General features: G+C 48.9%; 2 protein-coding genes across 2 annotated transcripts; one reads left to right on the top strand and one right to left on the bottom strand.

Moving 5' to 3' along the window:
- Positions 1 to 95: 95 nt before the first annotated feature.
- Positions 96 to 1,735, top strand: BKA55DRAFT_530696 (uncharacterized protein; the record flags this gene model as incomplete). Its single annotated transcript, XM_046189160.1, has 4 exons — positions 96 to 149; positions 203 to 775; positions 834 to 972; positions 1,032 to 1,735. 4 exons carry the CDS (start codon positions 96 to 98, stop codon positions 1,733 to 1,735), a joined length of 1,470 nt encoding a protein of 489 aa, XP_046040992.1.
- A 4,250-nt stretch (positions 1,736 to 5,985) lies between these two features.
- Positions 5,986 to 11,893, bottom strand: BKA55DRAFT_530751 (uncharacterized protein; the record flags this gene model as incomplete). The annotated part of the gene is made up of 12 exons (XM_046189165.1): positions 5,986 to 6,079; positions 6,187 to 6,269; positions 6,336 to 6,400; positions 6,702 to 7,119; positions 7,188 to 7,561; positions 7,622 to 8,237; positions 8,281 to 8,649; positions 8,701 to 8,733; positions 8,786 to 9,871; positions 9,926 to 10,179; positions 10,236 to 10,967; positions 11,017 to 11,893. 12 exons carry the CDS (start codon positions 11,891 to 11,893, stop codon positions 5,986 to 5,988), a joined length of 5,001 nt encoding a protein of 1,666 aa, XP_046040991.1.
- Between the last annotated feature and the right edge of the window lie 241 nt (positions 11,894 to 12,134).

Below are 12,134 nucleotides of genomic sequence, written 5' to 3'. Positions count from 1 at the left end.
TCATGATTTTGTAAGCAACCCCACCTCATCTCTGCATGTTTTCTGAGCATTACATTCTCATTCCATCAAGCATCCGTCCAGCGCCTTCTATTACGATGAAGGTACGAAACAGGAAAATCTGTCAGACGTGTAGGTCACGCAAATTAGGGGTATCTTCTTTCGCTACGTCATGACCTGTTGCCGTCAGCTGACCCACTCATAGTGCGACGGACGGAAACCAGCTTGCTCGCAATGTACTCATACTGGGCGCGAATGCTGTTACCCTTCGGATTTCTCATTCATTCTCGAAACTAAGGCTAAGAGCTCAAAAGCTTCTGCTAAGGAGCCTGGAAAAAAAGCGGTTACCACCAGTGGTATAAGCGCCAACCAACGGCCACAACCGAAACCACCTCTTGTGATCGACATGATCCCTAGCACACCGAATAATTCCGTCCAAGGCATGGTTCTGCTTATCATGCAAAGTTTCATGCCAGAAGGTGAGTTATCTGCCATTTGTCAACATAAACCAACCGAGTCCCGTATTTGTGGTAATTGGGTTGAAGTCCTTCCCATCGTAAGTAATGGTGGGCAGGGACAGGCTCTTTTATCAGCAATAAGCTGCCTTGCAGCATCTATATCTGATTTGCGGCAAAGCTCACACTCAACACGCGCTGAATTGCTGGATAAATATGGTTCAGCTATGCGTTCGTTGAAGGGAGAACTTGAACGGCCGCAGATAGACATATCGTCACGAGACGAAGTCGCCGTGGCCATCATGTGCCTCACGTTGACAGAGGTGGGTGTAGTCATTACCTTACAAAGGATATTAGATTAATGAGACGTCTCTTGTGTAGACGATATTACCGACTTCAAGAAACGGTTGGTGGCGCCATGTGGATGGCGTTGGTGAGTGGATGAGGCTCTGGCCTGCCAGGTCATTCAGTCTCGGAATCCGTCATAAGCTTTTCACTGGGTTTAGACCCCTATTGGCAAGTCCTTCGCCCCTTTCTTTGTGATTCATTGGGCTTGACTCATCAGCTAGATTCTGAAAGCTTTTTCATCTCGCAAGGCTTCTTTTCTTTCCAGTGAAGACTGGAAAACAGACCCATTTGAGACCCAACCCCCATCCTTCATGCAACGTCTGTTCAGTGAGGTCTCTGGTATACCCACGATTCTCGAACTTATCGACACCCTTGAGCATAGCCCTCCCCGTGTAGCTACCATAATTGCTACAGAGGCAATTTCCCTACTGATAAATACCCATAATCATCTTCAAGGCTGGGGCGACCCTTTAGGTGCAGAGCCATCTACTGGCTTGTTTTGCTGGCGAATTCCATCAGAACGTTCATCGGCCTGGGCGGGTTGTAATATATGGTTTCCCAGTGTATCTGTCGCCAACGTGGTCATGCATCTATGGGCGTTCAAAGCAGTTTGCTTGACTGAGATCCGAAATCTGCGGACCAGATTCCCCCATGTATCTTGCGACTGGCCAGTCCAATCAGACTGCAAACTAGGAGATCATTTCCAGAAAACTTTAAGGGAGCTGTGTGTCAGAATTGTTCAAGGGACAGATTTCTTGCTCCAGGATTGCATGGCGCTGTTTGGACCATTGTCAATCATGTTTCCGCTTACGACGGCTTGCGAGGTATTCAGAATGGATGGTGAGCCTAGCGCAGCCTTATGGAAATTAACTGGTGATATACTCCAGCGAAGCTTGCTATCAAAGGTTCAATTTGGAGCACATAGCTTTCACTAGTTATGTTAGGTCTAGAAATAATAGATAAGTGACATGTTATCTATACAGGATCTAGACCTTATAAGGAATATATATAACCTTAATTATAAATAAGTAACTGTTATGCTATTTAATTATGAAGGTAAAGAGATGTTAATGAGTAAGTATTAATCTAAGTTACCCCTAGTTTAGCTATTTATTTAGCTTACTTTTTTATAAGACAGTTAACGTTATATATTTTAGGATTAAAGGACTAGATAGCTTATCTAAAGAGCTTACAGACGCTAGCAAAAATAAGAAAAAAGATTTCTATTTAAGAGTACGCCCTAGAAAAGATCAATAGCAGAATCACGGATAAGCTGAGAAGCAGGCCATTGGGGAATATGGTGCAGCAGAAAACGGATAGGTTAATATCGGCCGTCTTAGATGCGGTCCAGGCATCGACGCCCAGAGCCAAGCCGTCGCCATACGCAAAGCGGTAGTAGACTGACAATCTCACGCAACCACGACATATCTAAACGTACTGGAGGAACCGAGCCCGAGCCTCAAGGTGCACTCCAGATCTAGAAACACGGCAAAGACAGCGGCCAAGCAATACCACGATGCCATATGGCAGCGGAAAAATGCTCACTGAAACGAATTTCTATCGGATAACGATAACATCTGAAAGGCAGCTAAATATGTGAGACTGGGGATGATATAGCCTTCAGGAAATGCCATAGCTTACCAGAGCAGACGGGACACTCAAACAAGCGCTAATTATGTCACTCCCCCCGAATATCCATGATATTATGCGGTTGATGGCCGAAATCGTCCGTCGTGTTACAGGAAAGGTCGGTGGCGGTTGTTATTTCGGAACCCGTCTCGTCAACGTCTTGGGAAGCTGTCTAGCGATTTGCCGCACTTAGGGAGATCGTCGTGGGCGGATCCCTAAATATGATTGTATGCGACGTCTGGTCGCTTAGGCGGATGACGCTGTTTGTTGGTTCCCCTATGTCAATATATATTTTTGGCTAATGGCTTAAATAGATGTTTGAGGTGTTATTGTAACTTCTTAGATCGTGGATAAAGCAGGGTCATCGCTTCACAACGGGGTGCCGAATGACCGACGGTCATGAAGACTCCCCAGAACTCGGCTGCCTTGCAGAAAGCAAAGACTGGCCTTAGGATATTGATTGGACATGGCTAGAGTAGTTACCACATCAAACAAGGTGAAGGAGGTTGCTATTGACGACGAAAACAGGGACCCGTGAAGTAGCTCGCTGTGATAGAATTTACTTATAAATTATTGGCTTTGTTGACCTGTTACTGGGGGTCTGCAAATTAAATAGATGGGGGAAAGATGGATTCCACAGACCAACACCGAAAAAGGACTCGACTTTTATCCGACTCATTTGATAGCTTATATATTTTTACCCCTTGCTAGAGTCTACAACTAGATTTGTGTAGTATGAAGGCCGCCCCATCCTAACGATGCACCACAGAACCTGTGTTAAAGCAAAAACGGGTTGATTGTGTTGTTGTTCGTTCTAAGTTACATGTGTCCGAGAGGAGCACAACCCCTTACATAGTATCCACATCCCAGCCACCAGCAGATCGGACCACCATAGCCACACTGTCTCAACACTCCCACTCGAGCTGCTGTTGGACTCGATATACACGCCTGTCGAGCCTCGTTAAAACCCCAAAAACACCTTCGTGGGTGAAAACTGCAGGGAAAGAGCTATCTCGACATGGGCGCTCAGGATCTCTTAATGGTCTCGTGCAATCTTGGAGCAGTGGGTCTTCTTCTTGTCCACAGAAGATCTCCTGCCTACACCTGTCTCTGCAGGTCTTGAAATCTTTCTTGAAATTGCAGGTCTCCTGTCCATAATAGGTCTCCCACTTCAGTCCACCTTTGCACGGTCCTCACGCTCGGCACAACCTTGAGATCGTGGCTTTCCTTCTACTTGCTTAGAAGCTCTCCCACTCTACCTCATCTTTGCGCCTTCTTCATGTTTCCGTGCAATCTTGGATCTGTGGGTCTCCTGTCTGTCCATGGCATGTCTCCTGTATTGGTTCATCTCTGCACCTTCTCATGGTCGTCGTTCTTTGAGACCTAGTGCGTTTCTAAATAGAAGGAAACGATCCTTTGGTAAGGCCTTTGTTAGGCCGTCGGCCACTTGTTTGCCTGTTGAAATGTACTGGAACTCAACAGTTCCATCATTGACCTTCTCTCTGCAGTAATGGTGCTGAATATCAATGTGCTTGGTTCTTGTATGGAACTGTGGATTCTTCGACATTGCGATCGCTCCTTGGTTGTCCCCGAAAATTACAGTTGTCTTTAGTTCTGGAACCTCCTTGTATTCTTTCAACAGTTCTTGGAGCAGACCTCGCAGACAGACTGCTTCTTTTACGGCTGCGGTTTGCCCCATGTATTCTGCTTCGCATGAAGACAGGGCCACAATTCTTTGTTTCTTCGAGCTCCAACTGATAGCGCCCGTACCAAGGTTGAACACATATCCAGACGTTGATCTTCGAGTCTCCAAGTCTCCCGCCCAATCCGAGTCGGTGTAGCCGAGGAGAGGTTGCAGTCCTCCTTGGTACACTAGTTCCAGATTTTGTGATCCCTTGAGGTATCAAAAGATACGCTTGACAGCTGTCTGATGCTCGTTGGTTGGGTTCGTTAGGTGTCGACTGCATAAGGAGACAGCAAAAGCAATGTCGAGTCTCGTCCCCAGCATGAGATACATCAGGGACCCAATCGCCTTGGCATACCACTCTTTGAGTTTGTCCGCTGCCTTGTAGTCAGGGCCTGGTTCTCCGAACTTGCTAGTCGAAACTGGTGTGGCATTGGGAGCGCACTGGTCCATTCCAAAGTCTCTAAGTACTTTCTCAAGGTAGGCCGTCTGCGACAAGAAGATCGATCGGGTGGCTCTGTCTCTTCTTACGGACATGCCCAGGTAGTATTTGCATGAGCCCAGGTCCGTCATCTTGAACTTGTTGCACAGAGCTTGTTTGACCGCCACGATCTCGTCCTTGGAGGGCCGGGCAATAAGTAGATCGTCCACATAGACCGCAATGAACGTGTGACCTTTCACAAAGACTCCCATATCTGAAAGTAAAGGCTTGAACCCGAGCGTCTTAAGGAACGTTGACAGAGTCTCGTACCACACTCTTGGTGCTTGCTTCAGTCCATACAGGGCTCTCCCACTTCCATCGTCGAATCCTTCGGGTTGCTGGACGTATGTCTCCTCATTTACGAGGCCATAGAGGAATGCTGTCTTGACATCCATTTGTTCCAGTTCCAAATCGAGTGCTGCCGCGATGGCAAATATCATCTTGTAGCTCATCGGCTTGACAACAGAGGCGAAGGTTTCGTTGTAATCAATTCCTTCCCTCTGCTCGAATCCTTTCACGACAAATCGCGCTTTGTACCGTAGAACTTGCCTATTTTCTCCTCTTTTGCGCTTGAACACCCATTTGCCTCGAAGGGCCTTTCGTCCTGGGGGCAGCGTGACTAAGGTCCAGACACCATTCTCGACCAGAGATTCGTGTTCATCCTTCAGTTCTCCCCACCAGAGTTTACCATGTACGCCCTGCGTGGCTTCCCTGAAGGTTCTTGGTTCGGACTGATCGATGTCGCGAGTGACTAGGTACAGTTGTTCTGCAACTGTTCCTAGGAAGGCGAAGTTTGTGCTGGCCAGTATGTATCTCGATGGCAGCTGTCCCCTGGTCGATCTTTCGGGCAGCCGGGACTCTGCATGCCCCTCTGTTTCTTCCGATGACACTTCGCGCTCGTCTGTGGCAACATGAATACTCGATCTGGTTGACTCTTGGTCTGGATCCCATCCTGTATCTCCCACTGGGGGCTCATCCGGCGTTGTCTTTCCACGGCCCGTTTCCCCGCTTCTGTTCGCCTCTCTCGACGCGATCGGAAGGGGCGTCGGCTCTAGAACGATGGCATTTTCCACATCGCTATCCTCTTCTCCGACTACTCGTCGTCGTTGTGATGGTCTCTGGTCACTCATCTGATGCGTGAGATTGTCGAGTGTTGTTGTTTATATTGCGCAGTAGTGCTGGGTGGAAATATATTTTTTATTGAACTTGGTTGTTCATTATTGAGATGAGAGTTCTTCTCGGGTTTATATCTCTAAATGATTTCATCTAGGACTTTGAACTCTAAATCTAGGACTTTCAGACTGTTAGTCTGAATCCTGAAGGGAAGGGGGATCCCCGGATTCTCCAACACCCATTTGGAATCCTACCTTCCGCGAATATAGAAACTCAATCTACCAGTCAAGGCGTTTCCCAAAGGTCATAAGCGAACACCTGCTAACAGAGCTTTTGAAGTCGACATGATATTCGAGAAAGATAATGTACTCCCTATGTTGCCCAGCCGTATGCCTATGGTTTTCGACCTAAGAGTGATAAAGAAATTCCCACGATACTTATCTAGAGTCTGTAGAGCAAAACTAGAAATGGTAACAAACTGCACCCAACCAGAGTTAATGCCGTTAACACTAGGGTTTTGGTAGGCATGGACATGGCATGATCCCTTGCCGATTTGGTATGTCTGAAAGACAAGTCAGTGGTTATGGAGAGTTTGAGGGTCTTGACCAGGAAGCTATTGCGGATTTACCGGGATGCTATTGTGCATAGTGGTGTGCCATACCCCTACAATGACATGTGTATGCTCCTGCAGGACTTGACAGTTGAATGTTAGGGCGCTGAATCTCCTATCAATATGCTTAACAAATATCCGTTATTTAATGGGTACTAGGAGGATAAGAGTGCTAAGCTCTCAAGAAGATTCAAGGTCCTGCGTATATTTTTGGGAGTTTCTCGACTATGATTCACACCACAGGATCTATTGGTAGTTATTATGACGTCGTGTTAGGGGAAAAATACTATTTTTCCCATGTCCCAATATATCCTGAATTCTAGATAGTGAAAAAGCTCTATTAACTCATAATTTACCAAAAACGCTTCCTTCTAGCCTTCTAACCCTCTGGCACATCACAGTTCTTTATAATCCTCAAAAATGCCAACTCTAGCGTTCCCATCCCAACCGTGTAGTGTGCAAGCCTAAGGCTCGTCCGGTGTTGCTCCAAAATCTCCATTAACCTCAGGACAGTGCTCCTCCCATCATCGGGTAAGCTTGATGCAACCGGCATAACAAAACGAACTTGTCCACCTAGATTGATGGCATCGAAAGAGGCTTGCGGAAAGACATCGCGAACCCAGGACTCAAGTTCTTGGATCTCTGTACGTGACGAGCCCGGTGCTGTTTTAAGCACTAAATGGACGTCGTATACATTGCTGTATTGCTTTCGGAGTTGCTGACTTGTGCCAATGGCCAGGATACGTTTAGACATGATAGCTACCTGGGTCGCTAGCTCATCAGCTTCTTCCATAGAGTGCGTCTGAATGACAACAAGGTTAGCATGGGTACTGTGAACGATGAGTTGAGCAGACTGCGGAACAGACTTACAACCAGTAAGACGGAGCGCCCCGAGGTGATTGAAGAGAGCATCTTCCACATCTCTCGTTTCGTACAGGCGTCCATTGCGGAGCTTGGCTCATCAAGGATCAGGACTCTGGGGTTGCCTGCGTACTTGTCAATAATAAATTCAAAAGGACCGAAGTCAAAGTACTGCTTACCTAGTAGTGCAATCGCGAGGCTCAATTTCCTCTTATTGCCGCCTGACAGGACATGGGTAAGGCGAGAGGCATAGGGTGTTAGGCCAACCTTGGACATGACCAGCTCAACGTTCTGCTTTATGTTGCTGATGCCCTTGATCCGGGCATAGAAATTCAGTTGCTGTCTAACAGTGATCTTATCGAGAGCGTCGAATTGTGGACAAACTGTGTCATGCTGTTTAGTAATTGATGGAAAAATGTACTCGAGAAATGATTGAAACTTACCGCCAATGGATTTCCTCGCCATTTGGAGGTTCCCTTGCACTTCAACTCCCTGCACATAAATTCTGCCGTTGTCTGGAACCATCTCACCACGCATCATGTTTGTAAGCGTCGTCTTGCCAGCGCCATTGGGGCCGAGCAGCGCAATAACCGAGCTCTCGCCTATCGCCAACGATACGTTCTGGACCGCAAGTTTGCCTCCGAATGACTTGGTCACTTGCGTTACACGAAGCAGATCCGAGACGGACCCCTCGTTCCCGATATTATTCATCTCAATACCATGGTGATTGTTCGAGATAGACTCTTCAGCATTGACCTGCTTCGTTCGACGCCACGGCCAAGAGAAAGACCTTTGACCATCCAGCCAGACAAGAAGAGGGAATAAGTAAATAATCTGGATAGCAAGCAGCATAATAGGTCCGCCATAGGCATGGATGTCCCCTGGGTTAGTAAGTAGCTTGTAGTTACGGCAGCTGACGAGCCAGATGTTGAGGCCAACCGCCATGGCCCGGAACAGGTTCATGATGGGGAACAGCAGGCCGAGAGAGAAGGAGACTGCGTCCAGAGCAAGGGTGGGGCTGCTGGGACTCGGGTTGGTTGCGCCGAGCTGACTAGTTAGCTGGAAAGTCTCAGGAAGAGGCCACTGAGCAGACAGGACTTACTGAGAAACCAATCATGGTGATGGTGAAGGTACCAACCATTGAACAAACCGTTAAGCCAAAGGCCGTCAACTCAGAAGTGGCATACAGGGAGATAATATAACTCCATAGCATGCTCGCAATTCCATAGAGCCACATGACTGGGAACATGTACCCAGCAAAGTACCAGTTCTCGACATGAGCCGAAAGGGCGAGCGTTCCCAAGGAAGCAATGATGGTGACGAAAATCATGTCAAAGATCATGCATGAGGCCCACAGCGGGTATGGGCGGACGTTGTTGGAGTACTGAAGGGCTCGGACCTTGTGCAGCTTTTCGTAGGTCGGGTAGAGGGCGAAGAAAGCAGGGTAGAGAGAGTGGAGGAAAGCAAGTATCTATGTCGATTAATAAAGCTCCAAGGCAGAGAAAGTATAGACAAGACTCACTATTGCAGCAATCAGGCCGGAGCCGGCGTCAGCCTAAGAGACGAACTGTTAGTACTGGTTGGAAGACGGACTAGTTGAGACTCACAGGCGTTGAGTTGCTGAAGAAAGCCAGCTGCACTGTAATGGGAACGCCGCTGGCGGCTTGGCTATACAGGTTTTGCATCAAGACGGGTGTGTCATAGCCGAGCTCGGGATTGTAGGCAATAGTTGCCTTATCCAAGTCATCACCAAAGTAGATGGCGCCTGGAGTAAATTTCACCGGTTCGCGCATGCGGTTTTGGAAGGCTTTGAAACCGTTTTGAAAGGTGAAGTCGGAATCGAAGTTGTTGGAATTATACCTCTCTCCAATTGTAAACTTGTCGATGACGCCAAACACACTCCTACGTGTCGATTGCGGGCCTACAAGCATTGACATGACGCCTGAGCCGACCTCGTCGGCGTATCCCGATGCAACGATATCAACGGGCCAGGGCTCGTCAAAGATGGATGGCTGAGAGCTGACGCATAAAGGCAGCTCGAATGGGAATGTGTCGATGCCGTCCGAAACCTTTAACAGTGACGTGGCGCCTGGTGAGAAAGCCAGAGGGAGGGTCATGGCTACGATGTACCACCAAAAGTTGCTGCGAAAAATGGTAAGGCGCTTTACTGTCAGAGCTGCAAGCTGCTGGGTGAAGGTGGTTCGGGTGCCTGAGGACAGTTCACCGTCCGTCGTTGGATCCACCACAGTGAGGGGTATCAAATCATCTTCCAAAATGCCAGAAGTCGTCTTCTCCGACTCCTCAGGGTCATTGACGACTTGTAGAAAGACATGTTCAATTGTCGGCCCCGAGACCACGACATCGGACAGCCCTGCCGCTTCCAAGGATGAGAGGAGCCTGGTAGCAGAGGCCGAGTCGGGTGTGTTGAAGATTGTTTCGCCTTGGTGGGCGACTGCTGGGAATCGTGTCTGGGGAATGCCGTCAATCTGTGGCACGTGAACGCGGTATCCCCCTCCGTATAAGTTCTTCAGCTCTGCAGGTGAGCCTTGGCACTTAACATGACCGCGAGAGATGAGGACAACCTGGTCGGCCAGGACATCGCATTCGTCGATGAAGTGCGTCGTTAGGATAATGGATCGCTTTGAGCGCTCGGCCAGGACGATATTCCAGATGGCTCGGCGTGACACTGGGTCCTATAACTGGTCAGTAACTGGTCTCGCAGCCAGGTTGCGTCGACTGGACACTACCATTCCTGTTGTAACCTCGTCCATGAGGCAGACCGAGCTTCCGCCAACAATCATGCATGCCAACTGAACCTTGCGCTTCTGTCCACCACTGAGCGTTCCAACCCGGCTGTGCATCTTGAGACTCAGATCGCACGACTCGACAAGTCTTTCCAACCGTGCTCGGGTTGACGTGCCCCCCTTGATCATATCCCATATGCTGACATGCTCCAGAACCGTCAGTTCGTCCCATTGTATGTTTCGTTGCGGACAAAAGCCTGTTGCCGAGAGTTAGAAGTTGCCGCAGGGAGTTCGGATGGGAGAAGGGTTTTACCAATCTTGGATGCCGGAGCATTGATCTGAATTGACCCGCCCGTCAGGCTCTGTCTTCCAGTGATGAGATCCATTGTCGTCGTCTTGCCAGAGCCATTACTACCTAGCAGGCAGAGGACCTGCTGCTTGTTGCTTGAAAAGGTCATCGAATTGACGGCAATGACGGGACGACGCTTGCCGAAGCAGCACATCCGTTTCCATATACTGGCTTTGTATGTCTTTGTAACCCCGATGACTTGGAGGGCCAATGAAGTGTTGTCTGCTTTAGGGCCCGTCTTGAATTGGCGCCCGCGGCTGGTTCCATGGACAAATCGTTCGATCGCGATGGTGACCAAGGGGAAAGCAACGATGCTCAAGCACAAGCACAACCAGAGCGTCCCAATGGTAGCTTTCTGTACCTCGAAGCCAGGGGATGGGGGTATGGCGTAAATGTTGGTCGCTTTTCCTGCCTTTTCGTATCGAGCCATAGAGTTCAGAACAAAGATGTAGCTGCAGCTGGGGAACATGATGGAGAATGCCATGGCGACGCTCGCGGTTATCGGTTCTGTTTGGCTGTCGAGAAGCTGTGCGAAGGCAGCCATGCCGATCAGGGCAATAACGGCGAGGATGGTAGAGTATCTGATGGCAAATGTCGCACCAAAGACGCAGCCGCTAGTCAGAGCCCATCCGGTGAGGATTTGCCAGAGGATGGTTATGCCGGCACTAGAAGTCGGAAGGAGCAGACTAGAGTAGACTGCGAGAGTTAGCACAAGAAAGACATCATAGGGAATCGCCTTTCTTACTTCCTCCTAATATAATCCAGGACGGTAGGTATATAATGTCAAATGCGATGAGATAGCTCAGCACTCGAGCAGAAAATGCACCTCCGCCCATAACATCAATCAGCTGCGTCATGCCCGACTCGCGCTCTGATGCGATGGTGCCAACAACGTGGTAGACAAGGGACAGCATGCTTGCAAAGCATACGAGATTCAGCCCTCCCAAGACCATATCGATGAACTTACGGCGGTGCACTGCTTTGGCCTGTTCCTGGGTAGTGCGAGTGAACATGTACATGTCGGGGACTGCTGACGAGTTGGTGATGGCTTGGTCGATGGCGAGTTGCAATGGGATATAGGGGTTCGTCGCCGCCTTGGCCGATTGGAAGACGTCGAAGCTGGATGCAACGTTGGAGGAACCGCATCGCATCGTGTAGTTCCACTGTTTGTTTCCGCCATCACTCAGAGGAGAGTCGTTGAAGATGACAGCGGCATAGCAGTCTGTTTTTCCATTAATGTCCGTGGGGCACTTCTCCATCAATTCCTGCTCGTCCTTGAGTATTTCTATCTTGGCTTTTTTCCCAAGCGGTTTGACCACGTCTTTGATCACAGCGGAGACGTCGCTTCCCGCACCAGAGGGCTGGATGATGAAGAGTTTCGCGCCATCGGGAGTGACTTCGGAAAGGATCGGAGCGGATGTGGGCTTGCCAATGCCGTACTTGTTGTTCGAGGAGGTGAAGTTCTGGACCCCCAGTACCAGCGAGAGGACGAGGATTGGTATGACGAGGCAGCGAATTAATGTTGATAACCAGTGGCGAACGACCGTAATGAGCAGAATCTTCTTTGTCAATGCTTGGGTCTGTCGAAGCCAGAGAGTGGTGCTCGGAGAGAGCTGGTTCATTTTAAAGTGAGTGTCGTGATTGGTCCGAAATATGCAGAGATCGTGTTCTACAGAAAGCGCGTGGCACGCAGTAATATTTAAGGAACTAATAACATGTTTTTCTAGGGTTACGTTTCTACGTCCATTAATGCCAGAGCTGCGGCGTGTCGCAGGTTAGTCTTGGCAGAGAGATAAATACTCAGCCTCGCACTTGCGTTGCGCATAACCTATCCCAGTCTAATCACCACTAACACATTTAGTG

The sequence above is a fragment of the Fusarium redolens genome (genome assembly GCF_020744475.1).
Source record: "Fusarium redolens strain MPI-CAGE-AT-0023 chromosome Unknown BKA55scaffold_38, whole genome shotgun sequence".
Taxonomy (NCBI): domain Eukaryota; kingdom Fungi; phylum Ascomycota; class Sordariomycetes; order Hypocreales; family Nectriaceae; genus Fusarium; species Fusarium redolens.
The sequence above is the reverse complement of the archived record's forward strand: the minus strand, read 5'-3'. Positions and strand labels throughout refer to the sequence as shown.